Genomic DNA, 20,371 nt, shown 5'->3' with positions numbered 1-20,371 from the left:
GAGTCCTAATGATACAACTATAGATCACTGTCCTGAGTCCTAATGATACAACTATAGATCACTGTCCTGAGTCCTAATGATACAACTATAGATCACTGTCCTGAGTCCTAATGATACAACTATAGATCACTGTCCTGAGTCCTAATGATACAACTATAGATCACTGTCCTGAGTCCCCCTAATGATACAACTATAGATCACTGTCCTGAGTCCTAATGATACAACTATAGATCACTGTCCTGAGTCCTAATGATACAACTATAGATCACTGTCCTGAGTCCTCCTAATGATACAACTATAGATCACTGTCCTGAGTCCTAATGATACAACTATAGATCACTGTCCTGAGTCCTAATGATACAACTATAGATCACTGTCCTGAGTCCTAATGACACAACTATAGATCACTGTCCTGAGTCCTAATGATACAACTATAGATCACTGTCCTGAGTCCCCCTAATGATACAACTATAGATCACTGTCCTGAGTCCCCCTAATGACACAACTATAGATCACTGTCCTGAGTCCTAATGATACGACTATAGATCACTGTCCTGAGTCCTAATGATACAACTATAGATCACTGTCCTGAGTCCTCCTAATGACACAACTATAGATCACTGTCCTGAGTCCTAATAATTCGACTGTAGGTCAGGGCTTTGTACATCAGTAGTACTTGTGGTAGACTGTGGTTTCTGACTCATTTAACCCAAAACAACCTACTTGCTAACGAGCAGCACACCCATTACTATATATATATATATACATATATATATGAGTTAGAGGGAGAAAATATGCTATAACGCTAAACAAGAGATCTATCTGAATGATCCTATGTGGTGTGTCCACCCCACAGCCCACCGTGTGTGAGCGGGAACTGTGTGTGTTTGCCTTTCAAACACTGGGGGTGATGAACGAGGCAGCTGACGAGATCGCCACAGGGGCTCAGGTATGCGCGCGCACACACACACACGAGACACGCACGCACGCACACACGACACACACACACACACACACACAGCTGGCGAAGTGTTCGTCTCTGTTTCCTAGGTGGTGGACCTGTTGGTGTCCATGTGTAGGTCTGCTCTCGAGTCTCCCAGGAAAGTGGTCATCTTTGAGCCATATCCCTCCGTGGTGGATCCGTGTGACTCCCAGGCACTGGCCTTCAACCCCCGGGTATGGTTTACTAACCCTGAACCTACTAACAGCCTTAGGCCTTCAACCCCCAGGTATGGTTTACTAACCCTGAACCTACTAACAGCCTTAGACCTTCAACCCCCGGGTATGGTTTACTAACCCTGAACCTACTAACAGCCTTAGACCTTCAACCCCCGGGTATGGTTTACTAACCCTGAACCTACTAACAGCCTTAGGCCTTCAACCCCCAGGTATGGTGTACTAACCCTGAACCTACTAACAGCCTTAGGCCTTCAACCCCCGGGTATGGTGTACTAACCCTGAACCTACTAACAGCCTTAGGCCTTCAACCCCCGGGTATGGTTTACTAACCCTGAACCTACTAACAGCCTTAGGCCTTCAACCCCCGGGTATGGTTTACTAACCCTGAACCTACTAACAGCCTTAGGCCTTCAACCCCCGGGTATGGTTTACTAACCCTGAACCTACTAACAGCCTTAGGCCTTCAACCCCCGGGTATGGTTTACTAACCCTGAACCTACTAACAGCCTTAGGCCTTCAACCCCCAGGTATGGTTTACTAACCCTGAACCTACTAACAGCCTTAGGCCTTCAACCCCCGGGTATGGTTTACTAACCCTGAACCTACTAACAGCCTTAGGCCTTCAACCCCCAGGTATGGTTTACTAACCCTGAACCTACTAACAGCCTTAGGCCTTCAACCCCCAGGTATGGTTTACTAACCCTGAACCTACTAACAGCCTTAGGCCTTCAACCCCCGGGTATGGTTTACTAACCCTGAACCTACTAACAGCCTTAGGCCTTCAACCCCCGGGTATGGTTTACTAACCCTGAACCTACTAACAGCCTTAGGCCTTCAACCCCCAGGTATGGTTTACTAACCCTGAACCTACTAACAGCCTTAGGCCTTCAACCCCCGGGTATGGTTTACTAACCCTGAACCTACTAACAGCCTTAGGCCTTCAACCCCCGGGTATGGTTTACTAACCCTGAACCTACTAACAGCCTTAGGCCTTCAACCCCCAGGTATGGTTTACTAACCCTGAACCTACTAACAGCCTTAGGACCTTCAACCCCCAGGTATGGTTTACTAACCCTGAACCTACTAACAGCCTTAGGCCTTCAACCCCCGGGTATGGTTTACTAACCCTGAACCTACTAACAGCCTCAGGCCTTCAACCCCCGGGTATGGTTTACTAACCCTGAACCTACTAACAGCCTTAGGCCTTCAACCCCCGGGTATGGTTTACTAACCCTGAACCTACTAACAGCCTTAGGCCTTCAACCCCCGGGTATGGTTTACTAACCCTGAACCTACTAACAGCCTTAGGCCTTCAACCCCCAGGTATGGTTTACTAACCCTGAACCTACTAACAGCCTTAGGACCTTCAACCCCCAGGTATGGTTTACTAACCCTGAACCTACTAACAGCCTTAGGCCTTCAACCCCCAGGTATGGTTTACTAACCCTGAACCTACTAACAGCCTTAGGCCTTCAACCCCCGGGTATGGTTTACTAACCCTGAACCGACTAACAGCCTTAGGCCTTCAACCCCCGGGTATGGTTTACTAACCCTGAACCTACTAACAGCCTCAGGCCTTCAACCCCCAGGTATGGTGTACTAACCCTGAACCGACTAACAGCCTTAGGCCTTCAACCCCCGGGTATGGTTTACTAACCCTGAACCTACTAACAGCCTCAGGCCTTCAACCCCGGGTATGGTGTACTAACAGCCTTAGGCCTTCAACCCCCAGGTATGGTTTACTAACCCTGAACCTACTAACAGCCTTAGGCCTTCAACCCCAGGATATAGCTTTTATCAGCAGTAATTTGGTGAATTCCTGCAATAAATCCACCCCCCCAAAAAAATATAAGATTTATGAGACTAATCCATATAAAGACCATTTAGTTGAATATGCAGAGGACTTTAGTTGTTGTTGATAGATCCTTGCTGAGTTTCACTGTGTCCTTTTCTGAAGTGGTTCATACTGCCTGTGATCCATGATGCTTGTGGTTCATTTCAGAAAAAGGACTATGACCGAGTGATGAGAGCCCTTGACAGTCTCACCTCTATCAGAGAAATGTCCCAGGTAACTAACCCTAACCCTTGACCCTTAGCTCTATCAGAGAAATGTCCCAGGTAACTCACCCTAACCCTTGACCCTTAGCTCTATCAGAGAAATGTCACAGGTAACTAACCCTAACCCTTGACCCTTAGCTCTATCAGAGAAATGTCCCAGGTAACTAACCCTAACCCTTGACCCTTAGCTCTATCAGAGAAATGTCCCAGGTAACTAACCCTAACCCTTGACCCTTGACCCTCACCTCTATCAGAGAAATGTCCCAGGTAACTAACCCTAACCCTTGACCCTTAGCTCTATCAGAGAAATGTCCCAGGTAACTAACCTTAACCCTAACCCTTGACCCTTAGCTCTATCAGAGAAATGTCCCAGGTAAATAACCCTAACCCTTGACCCTTACCTCTATCAGAGAAATGTCCCAGGTAACTAACCCTAACCCTTGACCCTTAGCTTTATCAGAGAAATGTCCCAGGTAACTAACCCTAACCCTTGACCCTTGACCCTCACCTCTATCAGAGAAATGTCCCAGGTAACTAACCCTAACCCTTGACCCTTACCTCTATCAGAGAAATGTCCCAGGTAACTAACCCTAACCCTTGACCCTTAGCTCTATCAGAGAAATGTCCCAGGTAACTAACCCTAACCCTTGACCCTTGACCCTCACCTCTATCAGAGAAATGTCCCAGGTAACTAACCCTAACCCTTGACCCTTAGCTCTATCAGAGAAATGTCCCAGGTAACTAACCCTTAACCCTTGACCCTCACCTCTATCAGAGAAATGTCCCAGGTAACTAACCCTAACCATAACCCTTAACCCTTGACCCTTAGCTCTATCAGAGAAATGTCCCAGGTAACTAACCCTAACCCTTGACCCTTAGCTCTATCAGAGAAATGTCCCAGGTAACTAACCTTAACCCTTGACCCTCACCTCTATCAGAGAAATGTCCCCGGTAACTAACCTTAACCCTTGACCCTTACCTCTTCATCGTGTTTAGGACCTAATTCGTCATGTCTCTCATCCCCTCCTATGTCTCCCCCTGTGTGTGTGTGTGTGTGTGTGTGTGTGTGTGTGTGTGTGTGTGTGTGTGTGTGTGTGTGTGTGTGTGTGTGTGCTGTCCCGTTGTACCCATTGAGCCAGTGGTGTTAAATGAAGGTTGTTTCTCTACAGGCACCTTACCTGGAGATTAAGAGGCAGATGGACAAGCATGATCCTTTAGCTCACCCCTTACTGACATGGTAAGAAACCCCTTTACTGACATGGTAAGAAACCCCTTTACTGCCATGGTAAGAAACCCCTTTACTGCCATGGTAAGAAACCCCCTTACTGACATGGTAAGAAACCCCCTTACTGACATGGTAAGAAACCCCTTTACTGCCATGGTAAGAAACCCCCTTACTGCCATGGTAAGAAACCCCTTACTGCCATGGTAAGAAACCCCCTTACTGCCATGGTAAGAAACCCCCTTACTGCCATGGTAAGAGACCCCCTTACTGCCATGGTAAGAAACCCCCTTACTGCCATGGTAAGAAATCCCCTTACTGCCATTAAGAAACCCCCTTACTGCCATGGTAAGAAACCCCCTTACTGACATGGTAAGAAACCCCTTTACTGCCATGGTAAGAAACCCCCTTACTGCCATGGTAAGAAACCCCCTTACTGCCATGGTAAGAAACCCCCTTACTGCCATGGTAAGAAACCCCTTACTGCCATGGTAAGAAACCCCTTACTGCCATGGTAAGAAACCCCTTACTGCCATGGTAAGAAACCCCCTTACTGCCATGGTAAGAAACCCCTTACTGCCATGGTAAGAAACCCCCTTACTGCCATGGTAAGAAACCCCCTTACTGCCATGGTAAGAAACCCCCGTTCTGCCATGGTAAGAAACCCCCGTACTGCCATGGCAAGAAACCCCCTTACTGCCATGGCAAGAAACCCCCTTACTGCCATGGTAAGAAACCCCCTTACTGCCATGGTAAGAAACCCCTTACTGACATGGTAAGAAACCCCCTTACTGACATGGTAAGAAACCCCCTTACTGACATGGTAAGAAACCCCTTACTGACATGGTAAGAAACCCCCTTACTGACATGGTAAGAAACCCCCTTACTGACATGGTAAGAAACCCCCTTACTGACATGGTAAGAAACCCCCTTACTGACATGGTAAGAAACCCCTTACTGCCATGGTAAGAAACCCCTTACTGCCATGGTAAGAAACCCTTTACTGCCATGGTAAGAAACCCCTTACTGCCATGGTAAGAAACCCCCTTACTGCCATGGTAAGAACCCCTTACTGCCATGGTAAGAAACCCTTTACTGCCATGGTAAGAAACCCCTTACTGCCATGGTAAGAAACCCCTTACTGCCATGGTAAGAAACCCCTTACTGCCATGGTAAGAAACCCTTTTACTGCCATGGTAAGAAACCCCTTACTGCCATGGTAAGAACCCCTTACTGCCATGGTAAGAAACCCCCTTACTGCCATGGTAAGAAACCCCCTTACTGACATGGTAAGAAACCCCTTACTGACATGGTAAGAAACCCCCTTACTGACATGGTAAGAAACCCCCTTACTGACATGGTAAGAAACCCCTTACTGCCATGGTAAGAAACCCCTTACTGCCATGGTAAGAAACCCTTTACTGCCATGGTAAGAACCCTTTTACTGCCATGGTAAGAAACCCTTTTACTGCCATGGTAAGAAACCCTTTTACTGCCATGGTAAGAAACCCCCTTACTGCCATGGTAAGAACCCCTTACTGCCATGGTAAGAACCCCTTACTGCCATGGTAAGAAACCCCTTACTGCCATGGTAAGAACCCCTTACTGCCATGGTAAGAAACCCTTTACTGCCATGGTAAGAAACCCTTTACTGCCATGGTAAGAAACCCCCTTACTGCCATGGTAAGAAACCCCCTTACTGCCATGGTAAGAAACCCTTTTACTGCCATGGTAAGAAACCCTTTTACTGCCATGGTAAGAAACCCTTTTACTGCCATGGTAAGAAACCCTTTACTGCCATGGTAAGAAACCCCCTTACTGCCATGGTAAGAAACCCCCTTACTGCCATGGTAAGAAACCCCCTTACTGCCATGGTAAGAAACCCCTTACTGCCATGGTAAGAAACCCCTTACTGCCATGGTAAGAGACCCCTTACTGCCATGGTAAGAAACCCTTTTACTGCCATGGTAAGACACCCTTTACTTGATTTCCCCAATAAATCCAAGAAAGGTTTCAAACTTGTTTTATGTTATTTATTAATTTCAGAGGCAAAAGGAGCAAAACCAATGTTTCTGGCTGTTAGGCCAATGTCAGCCTGCAATTCAATCAGTCGTCAGAGACATTGACTGTCATATTGAATGTACAGTTAGACCAGGACATGAGACAGTGGATTCATACATTCAACAGAAGAGAACGTGTGAATGTAACAACAGGTCAATCTGCTGGAGCTGCTGGAGCTATTGTATTGCAAACGGTTCATGTCTAATTGAACCCGTTTTGTTTTTCTCTCTAGGGTAATATGCAGTAACAGGTCACACATCGTCAAACTACCAGTAACCAGAGTGAGTTTTATACATCATTAGAGGAGATTACGTTTTTAAAACAATAATAATAATAATTTTACCTTTTATTTAACTAGGCAAGTCAGTTAAGAACAAATTCTTATTTTACAATGAAGGCCTACCGAGGAACTGTGGGTTAACTGCCTTGTTCAGGAGCAGAACGACAGATTTGTACCTTGTCAGCTCGGGGATTCGATCTTTCAACCTTCCGGTTACTAGACCAACGCTCTAACCACTAGGCTACCCTGCTGCCCCACTAGATGGAACGAGAGTTACTGAAAAACTACAAATAAAAATAAAACAGATGTAATATATATATGGTTAAGTCTGGCTTAATCTTAATCTCCCGAGACGATGTAATATCTCTCTGATGGTATTTTCTCGTCCGGCGTTAGGTATTTTCTGGGTGTTCCTGTGAAGTCCTAAAACAGGCTGATTTATAGAATGAAGTCATACAACATGGGCTCCCGAGTGGTGCAGCGTTCTTAGGCATCACTACAGACCCTGGTTCAATCCCGGGCTGTATCACAACCGGCCGTGATCCGGAGTCCCATAGGGCGGCGCACAATTGGCCCAGTGTCGTCCGGGTTAGGAGAGGGTTTGACCAGGGTAGGCAGTCATTGTAAAATAATAATTTGTTCTTAATTGACTTACCTAGTTAAATTAAGGTTAAATAAAATAGGCTGATTGTAGAGTGAGGTGAGAAGACAGGCTGATTGTAGAGTGAGGTGAGAAGACAGGCTGATTGTAGAGTGAGGTGAGAAGACGGGCTGATTGTAGAGTGAGGTGAGAAGACGGGCTGATTGTAGAGTGAGATGAGAAGACGGGCTGATTGTAGAGTGAGGTGAGAAGACGGACTGATTGTAGAGTGAGGTGAGAAGACAGACTGATTATACAGTGAAGTGAGAAGACAGGCTGATTGTAGAGTGAGGTGAGAAGACATGCTGATTGTAGAGTGAGGTGAGAAGACATGCTGATTGTAGAGTGAGGTGAGAAGACATGCTGATTGTAGAGTGAGGTGAGAAGACAGACTGATTATACAGTGAAGTGAGAAGACAGGCTGATTGTAGAGTGAGGTGAGAAGAGAGACTGATTGTAGAGTGAGGTGAGAAGACAGACTGATTGTAGAGTGAGGTGAGAAGACAGGCTGATTGTACAGTGAGGTGAGAAGACAGGCTGATTGTAGAGTGAGGTCAGAAGACGGGCTGATTGTAGAGTGAGGTGAGAAGACAGACTGATTGTACAGTGAAGTGAGAAGAGAGGCTGATTATACAGTGAAGTGAGAAGACAGGCTGATTGTAGAGTGAGGTGAGAAGACAGGCTGATTGTAGAGTGAGGTCAGAAGACAGGCTGATTATACAGTAAGGTGAGAAGACAGGCTGATTGTAGAGTGAGGTGAGAAGACAGGCTGATTGTAGAGTGAGGTGAGAAGACAGGCTGATTGTAGAGTGAAGTGAGAAGACAGGCTGATTGTAGAGTGAGGTGAGAAGACAGGCTGATTGTAGAGTGAGGTGAGAAGACGGGCTGATTGTAGAGTGAGGTGAGAAGACGGGCTGATTGTAGAGTGAGATGAGAAGACGGGCTGATTGTAGAGTGAGGTGAGAAGACGGGCTGATTGTAGAGTGAGGTGAGAAGACGGGCTGATTGTAGAGTGAGGTGAGAAGACGGGCTGATTGTAGAGTGAGGTGAGAAGACGGACTGATTGTAGAGTGAGGTGAGAAGACAGACTGATTATACAGTGAAGTGAGAAGACAGGCTGATTGTAGAGTGAGGTGAGAAGACATGCTGATTGTAGAGTGAGGTGAGAAGACATGCTGATTGTAGAGTGAGGTGAGAAGACATGCTGATTGTAGAGTGAGGTGAGAAGACAGACTGATTATACAGTGAAGTGAGAAGACAGGCTGATTGTAGAGTGAGGTGAGAAGAGAGACTGATTGTAGAGTGAGGTGAGAAGACAGACTGATTGTAGAGTGAGGTGAGAAGACAGGCTGATTGTACAGTGAGGTGAGAAGACAGGCTGATTGTAGAGTGAGGTCAGAAGACGGGCTGATTGTAGAGTGAGGTGAGAAGACAGACTGATTGTACAGTGAAGTGAGAAGAGAGGCTGATTATACAGTGAAGTGAGAAGACAGGCTGATTGTAGAGTGAGGTGAGAAGACAGGCTGATTGTAGAGTGAGGTCAGAAGACAGGCTGATTATACAGTAAGGTGAGAAGACAGGCTGATTGTAGAGTGAGGTGAGAAGACAGGCTGATTGTAGAGTGAGGTGAGAAGACAGGCTGATTGTAGAGTGAAGTGAGAAGACAGGCTGATTGTAGAGTGAGGTGAGAAGACAGGCTGATTGTACAGTGAAGTGAGAAGACAGGTTTATTGTAGAGTGAGGTGAGAAGACAGGCTGATTGTACAGTGAAGTGAGAAGACAGGCTGATTGTAGAGTGAAGTGAGAAGACAGGCTGATTGTAGAGTGAAGTGAGAAGACAGGCTGATTGTAGAGTGAGGTGAGAAGACAGGCTGATTGTAGAGTGAGGTGAGAAGACAGGCTGATTGTAGAGTGAGGTGAGAAGGCAGGCTGATTGTAGAGTGAGGTCAGAAGACAGGCTGATTATACAGTAAGGTGAGAAGACAGGCTGATTGTAGAGTGAGGTGAGAAGACAGGCTGATTGTAGAGTGAGGTGAGAAGACAGGCTGATTGTAGAGTGAGGTGAGAAGACAGGCTGATTGTAGAGTGAGGTGAGAAGACAGGCTGATTGTAGAGTGAGGTGAGAAGACAGGCTGATTGTAGAGTGAGGTGAGAAGACAGGCTGATTGTAGAGTGAGGTGAGAAGACAGGCTGATTGTAGAGTGAGGTGAGAAGACAGGCTGATTGTAGAGTGAGGTGAGAAGACAGGCTGATTGTAGAGTGAGGTGAGAAGACAGGCTGATTGTAGAAGGTGAGAAGACAGGCTGATTGTAGAGTGAGGTGAGAAGACAGGCTGATTGTAGAGTGAGGTGAGAAGACAGGCTGATTGTAGAGTGAGGTGAGAAGACAGGCTGATTGTAGAGTGAGGTCAGAAGACAGGCTGATTGTAGAGTGAGGTGAGAAGATAGGCTGATTGTAGAGTGAGGTGAGAAGACAGGCTGATTGTAGAGTGAGGTGAGAAGACAGGCTGATTGTAGAGTGAGGTGAGAAGACAGGCTGATTGTAGAGTGAGGTGAGAAGACAGGCTGATTGTAGAGTGAGGTGAGAAGACAGGCTGATTGTAGAGTGAGGTCAGAAGACAGGCTGATTGTAGAGTGAGGTCAGAAGACAGGCTGATTGTAGAGTGAGGTCAGAAGACAGGCTGATTGTAGAGTGAGGTCAGAAGACAGGCTGATTATAGAGTTGTGAAGAACAGAGAGAACAAAAAAGGAGAGTGAATGGGGTGTCCCAAATCGCACCCTATTCCCTATACAGTGCACTACTTTATACTACAGCCCTATTCCCTATATAGTGCACTACTTTTTACCTGCTCTATATAGGGACTATGGTGCCATTTGGGACACCTGTGACGTGTTGTGTCTCCTGTCTCTCGTGACTGCAGCAGCTGAAGTTCATGCACACCCCACACCAGTTCCTTCTACTCAGCAGTCCTCCGGCCAAAGAGTCCAACTTCAGAGCTGCCAAAAACCTCTTTGGGAGTACCTTCGCTTTCCAGTATGTTCCCCCTTTTTTATCATATATATATATATATATATATAACAGAGAGGGGGGGGGTTCAGTACAAAACCAGTTAACTTTGATAAACAATTAGAAATAACTAGATTTGTTGGGTCATTTTAAGAAAGCTAAAGATAGAGATTTGTTTTTGGTTGTTGAGTCAATTTCGACCAGGCCCGTTTCAAGTTTAACTATCAAAAAAAATATTTATATATATGTTATTTCAGGATATGTTGGTAACGTTAGCTGGTCTTCCTCTGTATCATTCATATGCTCATGAAGGCACACAAGTGCACTCAATGTTTTTGAAGTTTTTTATTTATTTTTGAAATCTTACACTTGTTTGAAAAGTACTTCAGTCGTACACTATGTTTCTGAAACATGTTCTTTTTAAAAAGCACTGCTATTTTCAGTTGGAGAATGAACTTTTACATTTGATGAACACAGTAGATAATGTATTGGATAATTCATTATGACCTTTTTCTCTGTTCAGTGGTTCTCACATAGAAAATTGGCACTCCATTTTGCGAAACGGTTTGGTGGTTGCATCCAACACAAGACTTCAGGTAAAAAAAAAATATATATATATATATACATCTTCAAATCCAATAATTGTTTATCAGCCTTTTAAAAAGCACAATCTGTGATTTCAACTGCCTGAGACTACTGTGTAAGGACAAACAGTGGGTCTGAGTAAATGTAATAACATTCACTCCAAACCACACTGTTACTAAGAGCTGTGATGACACCAGTATTGCAATATTTTTTTCCGAGACAAAAATTAAAACATGAAGCAGACAAAAAACCCGTTGGTCCTTTTTAAAAAGCTGCGGGTATGTAATATATATTGTGTGTAGCCTGGATTATAAATACATGTAACTGTGGATGACAACGTGTTTGTTACCAAACATTAAAGCCGTTTTTCCTAAAAAAAAATCTGCTTTGTGTTTTGTATCGCGATACTGGTATCGTCCCGGCCCTAACCGGCACCATACATTATTTAAAATATGTTGCATATATTTTTTACGTTATCTCTGCAGACCAAACACCTCTAATAGTTGTGGTTGTTGTCTGTCGGCAGCTCCATGGCGCTATCTACGGGAGTGGGATCTATATCAGCCCAATGTCAAGCATATCATTTGGTTACTCAGGTACCCAGAAAAAACCTACAGGAACTTTGTAATTCATTTTAAAAGGTAGACTCAGTGAAATGACGTTGACACTAACAGTGCCGCAGATATTGAGATGAGCGAGATGCAAGACTTCGCTGTCACGCAGTATCTGTACGGTTTGGCTTTAAGAGAGGTTACAGCGTGGTCGCCAGGGCACCAAAACAGAGGGACAAGTCGAACCTCGCGCTTCAACGCTCTTAGTGGTTGCGGAAATTGACCCCCCCCTTATGCTATTTACTTTGTGCGTCTGTCATATCGCTGAGCCTTTAATACGTGAATTACAAGTTATGTGACTGAGTCTGTTGTCCTACCAGAGTAGTTAAAGTTATGTGTGACTGAGTCTGTTGTCCTAACAGAGTAGTTAAAGTTATGTGATCACTGAGTCTGTTGTCCTACCAGAGTAGTTAAAGTTATGTGTGACTGAGTCTGTTGTCCTACCAGAGTAGTTAAAGTTATGTGATCACTGAGTCTGTTGTCCTAACAGAGTAGTTAAAGTTATGTGATCACTGAGTCTGTTGTCCTACCAGAGTAGTTAAAGTTATGTGTGACTGAGTCTGTTGTCCTACCAGAGTAGTTAAAGTTATGTGATCACTGAGTCTGTTGTCCTACCAGAGTAGTTAAAGTTATGTGTGACTGAGTCTGTTGTCCTACCAGAGTAGTTAAAGTTATGTGTGACTGAGTCTGTTGTCCTACCAGAGTAGTTAAAGTTATGTGTGACTGAGTCTGTTGTCCTACCAGAGTAGTTAAATGTGATGACTGAGTCTGTTGTCCTACCAGAGTAGTTAAAGTTATGTGTGACTGAGTCTGTTGTCCTACCAGAGTAGTTAAAGTTATGTGATCACTGAGTCTGTTGTCCTACCAGAGTAGTTAAAGTTATGTGTGACTGAGTCTGTTGTCCTACCAGAGTAGTTAAAGTTATGTGATCACTGAGTCTGTTGTCCTACCAGAGTAGTTAAAGTTATGTGTGACTGAGTCTGTTGTCCTACCAGAGTAGTTAAAGTTATGTGATCACTGAGTCTGTTGTCCTACCAGGGTAGTTAAAGTTATGTGTGACTGAGTCTGTTGTCCTACCAGAGTAGTTAAAGTTATGTGATCACTGAGTCTGTTGTCCTACCAGGGTAGTTAAAGTTATGTGTGACTGAGTCTGTTGTCCTACCAGAGTAGTTAAAGTTATGTGTGACTGAGTCTGTTGTCCTACCAGAGTAGTTAAAGTTATGTGTGACTGAGTCTGTTGTCCTACCAGAGTAGTTAAAGTTATGTGATCACTGAGTCTGTTGTCCTACCAGAGTAGTTAAAGTTATGTGTGACTGAGTCTGTTGTCCTACCAGAGTAGTTAAAGTTATGTGATCACTGAGTCTGTTGTCCTACCAGAGTAGTTAAAGTTATGTGATCACTGAGTCTGTTGTCCTACCAGAGTAGTTAAAGTTATGTGATCACTGAGTCTGTTGTCCTACCAGAGTAGTTAAAGTTATGTGATCACTGAGTCTGTTGTCCTACCAGAGTAGTTAAAGTTATGTGATCACTGAGTCTGTTGTCCTACCAGAGTAGTTAAAGTTATGTGATCACTGAGTCTGTTGTCCTACCAGAGTAGTTAAAGTTATGTGTGACTGAGTCTGTTGTCCTAACAGGGTAGTTAAATGTGATGACTGAGTCTGTTGTCCTACCAGGGTAGTTAAATGTGTGACTGAGTCTGTTGTCCTACCAGAGTAGTTAAATGTGATGACTGAGTCTGTTGTCCTACCAGAGTAGTTAAAGTTATGTGTGACTGAGTCTGTTGTCCTACCAGAGTAGTTAAATGTGTGACTGAGTCTGTTGTCCTACCAGAGTAGTTAAATGTGTGACTGAGTCTGTTGTCCTACCAGAGTAGTTAAATGTGTGACTGAGTCTGTTGTCCTACCAGAGTAGTTAAATGTGTGACTTGAGTCTGTTGTCCTACCAGGGTAGTTAAATGTGTGACTTGAGTCTGTTGTCCTACCAGGGTAGTTAAATGTGTGACTGAGTCCGTTGTCCTAACAGGGTAGTTAAATGTATGACTGAGTCTGTTGTCCTACCAGAGTAGTTAAATGTGTGACTGAGTCTGTTGTCCTACCAGGGTAGTTAAATGTGTGACTGAGTCTGTTGTCCTACCAGGGTAGTTAAAGTTATGTGACTGAGTCTGTTGTCCTACCAGAGTAGTTAAAGTTATGTGACTGAGTCTGTTGTCCTACCAGGGTAGTTAAAGTTATGTGATCACTGAGTCTGTTGTCCTACCAGAGTAGTTAAAGTTATGTGATCACTGAGTCTGTTGTCCTACCAGAGTAGTTAAAGTTATGTGATCACTGAGTCTGTTGTCCTACCAGAGTAGTTAAAGTTATGTGACTGAGTCTGTTGTCCTACCAGGGTAGTTAAATGTGTGACTGAGTCTGTTGTCCTACCAGGGTAGTTAAAGTTATGTGACTGAGTCTGTTGTCCTACCAGAGTAGTTAAAGTTATGTGACTGAGTCTGTTGTCCTACCAGGGTAGTTAAAGTTATGTGATCACTGAGTCTGTTGTCCTACCAGAGTAGTTAAAGTTATGTGATCACTGAGTCTGTTGTCCTACCAGAGTAGTTAAAGTTATGTGATCACTGAGTCTGTTGTCCTACCAGAGTAGTTAAAGTTATGTGACTGAGTCTGTTGTCCTACCAGAGTAGTTAAAGTTATGTGATCACTGAGTCTGTTGTCCTACCAGAGTAGTTAAAGTTATGTGATCACTGAGTCTGTTGTCCTACCAGAGTAGTTAAAGTTATGTGATCACTGAGTCTGTTGTCCTACCAGAGTAGTTAAAGTTATGTGATCACTGAGTCTGTTGTCCTACCAGAGTAGTTAAAGTTATGTGATCACTGAGTCTGTTGTCCTACCAGAGTAGTTAAAGTTATGTGATCACTGAGTCTGTTGTCCTACCAGAGTAGTTAAAGTTATGTGACTGAGTCTGTTGTCCTACCAGAGTAGTTAAAGTTATGTGATCACTGAGTCTGTTGTCCTACCAGAGTAGTTAAAGTTATGTGATCACTGAGTCTGTTGTCCTACCAGAGTAGTTAAAGTTATGTGATCACTGAGTCTGTTGTCCTACCAGAGTAGTTAAAGTTATGTGATCACTGAGTCTGTTGTCCTACCAGAGTAGTTAAAGTTATGTGACTGAGTCTGTTGTCCTACCAGAGTAGTTAAAGTTATGTGATCACTGAGTCTGTTGTCCTACCAGAGTAGTTAAAGTTATGTGATCACTGAGTCTGTTGTCCTACCAGAGTAGTTAAAGTTATGTGATCACTGAGTCTGTTGTCCTAACAGAGTAGTTAAAGTTATGTGATCACTGAGTCTGTTGTCCTACCAGAGTAGTTAAAGTTATGTGTGACTGAGTCTGTTGTCCTACCAGGGTAGTTAAAGTTATGTGATCACTGAGTCTGTTGTCCTACCAGAGTAGTTAAAGTTATGTGATCACTGAGTCTGTTGTCCTACCAGAGTAGTTAAAGTTATGTGATCACTGAGTCTGTTGTCCTACCAGAGTAGTTAAAGTTATGTGATCACTGAGTCTGTTGTCCTAACAGAGTAGTTAAAGTTATGTGATCACTGAGTCTGTTGTCCTACCAGAGTAGTTAAAGTTATGTGATCACTGAGTCTGTTGTCCTAACAGAGTAGTTAAAGTTATGTGATCACTGAGTCTGTTGTCCTACCAGAGTAGTTAAAGTTATGTGTGACTGAGTCTGTTGTCCTACCAGAGTAGTTAAAGTTATGTGATCACTGAGTCTGTTGTCCTACCAGAGTAGTTAAAGTTATGTGTGACTGAGTCTGTTGTCCTACCAGAGTAGTTAAAGTTATGTGATCACTGAGTCTGTTGTCCTACCAGGGTAGTTAAAGTTATGTGTGACTGAGTCTGTTGTCCTACCAGGGTAGTTAAAGTTATGTGATCACTGAGTCTGTTGTCCTACCAGGGTAGTTAAAGTTATGTGTGACTGAGTCTGTTGTCCTACCAGAGTAGTTAAAGTTATGTGATGACTGAGTCTGTTGTCCTACCAGGGTAGTTAAATGTGATGACTGAGTCTGTTGTCCTACCAGGGTAGTTAAATGTGATGACTGAGTCTGTTGTCCTACCAGGGTAGTTAAATGTGATGACTGAGTCTGTTGTCCTACCAGGGTAGTTAAATGTGATGACTGAGTCTGTTGTCCTACCAGGGTAGTTAAATGTATGACTGAGTCTGTTGTCCTACCAGGGTAGTTAAATGTGTGACTGAGTCTGTTGTCCTACCAGGGTAGTTAAATGTATGACTGAGTCTGTTGTCCTACCAGGGTAGTTAAATGTGATGACTGAGTCTGTTGTCCTACCAGGGTAGTTAAATGTGTGACTGAGTCTGTTGTCCTACCAGGGTAGTTAAAGTTATGTGATGACTGAGTCTGTTGTCCTACCAGGGTAGTTAAATGTGATCACTGAGTCTGTTGTCCTACCAGGGTAGTTAAAGTTACAATGTAACAGTTCAACTCTGCAGTACGTGAACCAAGACACTGTGACCGACATGTTCTTTCTGCACAATAAAGTCAAGATTTATTTACTCTCCCGTTTGTTAGTTTTTTATGTTTTTAAAAAACGAGCCCCGTTTTCAGAGCAGAGCAGTGTCTGATTTGCAGACCAAATGTTGTCCTGATAACATCTTTCCCATTCAGGGATGAACAAAAAACAGCTGAAAGTTACTTCGAAGGACGAAACTGCTACAAACAAGACCAACTTACAGGTAATCATAATGAAAACTCCCCAAAACTTCTGAATAGTGTTAAAACTGGTGTTAACTGGGGGAAATGAACGTTGTGTTAAAACTGGTGTTAATGAACGTTGTGTTAAAATTGGTGTTAACTGGGGGAAATGAACGTTGTGTTAAAACTGGTGTTAACTGGGGGAAATGAACGTTGTGTTAAAACTGGTGTTAACTGGGGGAAATGAACGTTGTGTTAAAACTGGTGTTAACTGGGGGAAATGAACGTTGTGTTAAAACTGGTGTTAACTGGGGGAAATGAACGTTGTGTTAAAACTGGTGTTAACTGGGGGAAATGAACGTTGTGTTAAAACTGGTGTTAACTGGGGGAAATGAACGTTGTGTTAAAACTGGTGTTAACCGGGGGAAATGAACGTTGTGTTAAAACTGGTGTTAACTGGGGGAAATGAACGTTGTGTTAAAACTGGTGTTAACTGGGGGAAATGAACGTTGTGTTAAAACTGGTGTTAACTGGGGGAAAGGAACGTTGTGTTAAAACTGGTGTTAACTGGGGGAAATGAACGTTGTGTTAAAACTGGTGTTAACTGGGGGAAAGGAACGTTGTGTTAAAACTGGTGTTAACTGGGGGAAATGAACGTTGTGTTAAAACTGGTGTTAACTGGGGGAAAGGAACGTTGTGTTAAAACTGGTGTTAACTGGGGGAAATGAACGTTGTGTTAAAACTGGTGTTAACTGGGGGAAATGAACGTTGTGTTAAAACTGGTGTTAACTGGGGGAAATGAACGTTGTGTTAACTGGGGGAAATGAACGTTGTGTTAACTGGGGGAAATGAACGTTGTGTTCACTAGAGTTGTGTCCTTTTGCAGTCAACAAAGAAAGGACAGCAGCCCCAGTTTTTGCAAAGTCGGAACCTGAAGTGCATAGCCTTATGTGAAGGTACGTACGTACGTATGTATGTGTGCTCTGGGCTGGAGTAACCACAGAAAAACCATGGAGACATTTAACTTATAATACATACAGTGTCTTCAGAATGTATTCACACCCCCGGGACTTCTTCCACATTTTGTTTTGGTACAGTCTGAATTTAAAATGGATAACATAAAAAAAAAAAATGTTTTCTTCTTTCTTTTTGAAAATAAATGTCACTGGCCTAGACACAATTACCCATAATGTCAAAGTGGAATTATGTTCTTTGAAATGTGTTACAAATTAATTTTTTAAAATGAAAAGCTGAAATGTCTTGTGTCAATAAGTATTCAACCCCTTTGTTATGGCAAGACATAATATGTTCAGGAGTGAAAAAAAGGTTTTTCACAAGTCACATAATAAGTTGCATGGTCTCTCTACGTGTGAAATAATAGTGTTTAAAAAGCGATATCTCATCTCTGTACCCCACACATCCAATCATATGTAAGGTCCCTCAGTCGAGCAGTGAATTACAAATACTGATTCAACTACAAAGACCAGGGAGATTGCTCTATGCCTTCGCAAACAAGGGCACCTATTGGTAGATGGGTAAAAATAAAAAGCAGAAATGTAATATCCCTTTGAGCATGGTGAAGTTATTAATTACTCTTTGGATGGTGTATCAATACCACCCAGTCACTACAAATATACAGGCGTCCTTCCTAACTCAGTTGCTGGAGAGGAAGGAAACCTCTCAGATTTCACCGAGGCCACTGGTGACTTTAAAACAGTAAGAGAGTTTAATGTCTGTGTTAGGAGAGACCTGAGGATGGATCAACAGCATTGTAGTTACTCCACAATACTAACCTAATTGACAAGAGAGAAAAGAAAGAAGCATTTACGAGATTAAAAGTATTCCAAAATATGCATCCTGTTTGCAACAAAGTAATACTGCCCCCAAAATGTGGCGAAGCCATTCATTTTTTGTTATGTTTGGGGAAAATCCAATACAACAAATTACTGAGTACCACTCTACATATTTTCAAGGATAGTGGTGGCTGCATCATGTTCTGAAAAGCTTGCAATTGTTAAGGACTGGAGTTTTTCAGGATAAAAAAGAAACGGAATGGAGCTAAGCACAGACATAATCGTAGAGGAAAACCTGGTTCAGTCTGCTTTCTACCAGACACTGGGAGATGAATTCACCTTTCACAATAGCAATAACCTAAAACAAATTTTATGTAATCCATTTTGAATTCAGGTTGTAACGCAACAAAATGTGGAATAAGTGGCTACGCTTTCTGAAGCCACAGCATGTGAACTCTATTTTAATATATGTGTATATAAAGAGTTTATTTCACATCCCTGACTTTTTCATCAAAGTATTGCTTACCTGTGTGTACAATATTCCTATTCATGGATTTATTTTTTTTAATTAATATTTTCAAATGTTTTTTTTTTTTTTACAAAACGCTACAGATGTATGTAGGATCTTAATTTGAGCCACTATGCTACGTCATGAAAATAATCCCGCAGCAACAGGAAATGTGAATTATGTGGATTATAATTAAAATTTGAATTTTTTTTTTAAAGGACAAATAAAGTCTTACATTTTAAAGTGGAAATTATAACTTTAGAAGCCTTTTTAAACATTGAATACACTACAAGGTTGCCATTTCCTACTGCGTGAGGAAATTCTCAGCAACAAAAATGATCAAATTAAAATCCTACATCTGAATTTGATCCATTGTGTAGCTGGAATAGAATGTTGGTTTCCTGTATAATTGACTGGGATATGTGGTTATCTTAAAATGAATGCATTAACTTTAAGTCACTCAGGATAAGCGCATCTGCTAAATGTAAATGTTTTGCATACAGATCTCATTACTGTATTGAATTAGAAAAAAAAAATATTACAAATGTATTATTTGAACAGTTCTTTATTAAAAATGTAGTTATTTGTTACATTTGACTGTGTAAAACCGAGCAGTACTACTTATTTCTCTGAGAGTGAGGTGGATGTACCGTATAGAATTTTGCCAAACAAAATGATTATTTGTCTCTGAAATTAAACCAAGTGGTACGATTTTAAACAAACACCATGCCATGATTAGATAGTGAGGGGGGGGGACAAGATTTAATTTCAGAATTTTTTAAACAATAAATGTTAATTTACTAAATAAAAACATTTCTGAAAATGAATATATAGCATTGTTTTTGCAATAAACCCTTTGTCCTCTTCCAGTAATCACATCCCCTGACCTGCACAAACACGGAGACATCTGGGTCGTTCCCAACACTGATCATGTCTGTACACGCTTCTTCTTCGTGTAAGTAGGCTTAAACAGGATTCCTTGCAGTAGTTATTAGACGGTATGCCCTTTATTGACATCCCTTACAGTCGTCTCCAATTCATCAAAGCAGACTAGGGGTTAGGGTAGTAGACTAGGGGTTAGGGTAGTAGACTAGGGGTTAGGGTAGTAGACTAGGGGTTAGGGTAGTAGACTAGGGGTTAGGGTAGCAGACTAGGGGGTTAGGGTAGCAGACTAGGGGGTTAGGGTAGTAGACTAGGGGGTTAGGGTAGTAGACTAGGGGTTAGGGTAGTAGACTAGGGGTTAGGGTAGCAGACTAGGGGTTAGGGTAGCAGACTAGGGGTTAGGGTAGCAGACTAGGGGTTAGGGTAGCAGACTAGGGGTTAGGGTAGCAGACTAGGGGTTAGGGTAGCAGACTAGGGGTTAGGGTAGCAGACTAGGGGTTAGGGTAGCAGACTAGGGGTTAGGGTAGCAGACTAGGGGGGGTAGCAGACTAGGGTTAGACTAGGGGTTAGGGTAGTAGACTAGGGGTTAGGGTAGTAGACTAGGGGGTTAGGGTAGAAGACTAGGGGTTAGGGTAGAAGACTAGGGGTTAGGGTAGTAGACTAGGGGTTAGGGTAGAAGACTAGGGGTTAGGGTAGTAGACTAGGGGTTAGGGTAGTAGACTAGGGGTTAGGGTAGTAGACTAGGGGTTAGGGTAGTAGACTAGGGGTTAGGGTAGTAGACTAGGGGTTAGGGTAGTAGACTAGGGGTTAGGGTAGTAGACTAGGGGTTAGGGTAGTAGA

General features: G+C 43.0%; 1 protein-coding gene and 1 long non-coding RNA gene across 10 annotated transcripts in view; one reads left to right on the top strand and one right to left on the bottom strand.

Annotated features, from left to right (window-relative positions):
• LOC118377325 (protein mono-ADP-ribosyltransferase PARP8-like) overlaps nucleotides 1-20,371 on the top strand; it is a 115,375-nt gene that overhangs the window by 93,890 nt on the left and 1,114 nt on the right. The window contains exons 16-26 of the mRNA XM_052479735.1: nucleotides 857-949; nucleotides 1,051-1,176; nucleotides 3,182-3,247; nucleotides 4,407-4,474; nucleotides 6,753-6,801; nucleotides 10,361-10,473; nucleotides 10,970-11,042; nucleotides 11,558-11,627; nucleotides 16,322-16,389; nucleotides 17,235-17,304; nucleotides 19,520-19,604. Coding sequence (XP_052335695.1) covers nucleotides 857-949; nucleotides 1,051-1,176; nucleotides 3,182-3,247; nucleotides 4,407-4,474; nucleotides 6,753-6,801; nucleotides 10,361-10,473; nucleotides 10,970-11,042; nucleotides 11,558-11,627; nucleotides 16,322-16,389; nucleotides 17,235-17,304; nucleotides 19,520-19,604 — 881 coding nt within the window. The remainder of the gene's footprint in view (nucleotides 1-856; nucleotides 950-1,050; nucleotides 1,177-3,181; nucleotides 3,248-4,406; nucleotides 4,475-6,752; nucleotides 6,802-10,360; nucleotides 10,474-10,969; nucleotides 11,043-11,557; nucleotides 11,628-16,321; nucleotides 16,390-17,234; nucleotides 17,305-19,519; nucleotides 19,605-20,371) is intronic.
• Nucleotides 1,099-2,683, bottom strand: LOC127911851 (uncharacterized). 9 transcript variants are annotated; one of them, XR_008079650.1, is made up of 6 exons: nucleotides 2,579-2,683; nucleotides 2,260-2,418; nucleotides 2,047-2,152; nucleotides 1,729-1,993; nucleotides 1,464-1,675; nucleotides 1,099-1,198 (listed from the first exon to the last, which is right to left on the bottom strand). It is a non-coding gene; the product is annotated as an uncharacterized LOC127911851 (long non-coding RNA). The 9 variants fall into 9 exon arrangements; XR_008079649.1 differs by having other exon boundaries at nucleotides 2,047-2,205; nucleotides 2,366-2,418; XR_008079652.1 differs by having other exon boundaries at nucleotides 2,047-2,117; nucleotides 2,225-2,312.

The sequence above is a fragment of the Oncorhynchus keta genome, chromosome 25, assembly GCF_023373465.1.
Source record: "Oncorhynchus keta strain PuntledgeMale-10-30-2019 chromosome 25, Oket_V2, whole genome shotgun sequence".
NCBI lineage: Eukaryota > Metazoa > Chordata > Actinopteri > Salmoniformes > Salmonidae > Oncorhynchus > Oncorhynchus keta.
The sequence above is the reverse complement of the archived record's forward strand: the minus strand, read 5'-3'. Positions and strand labels throughout refer to the sequence as shown.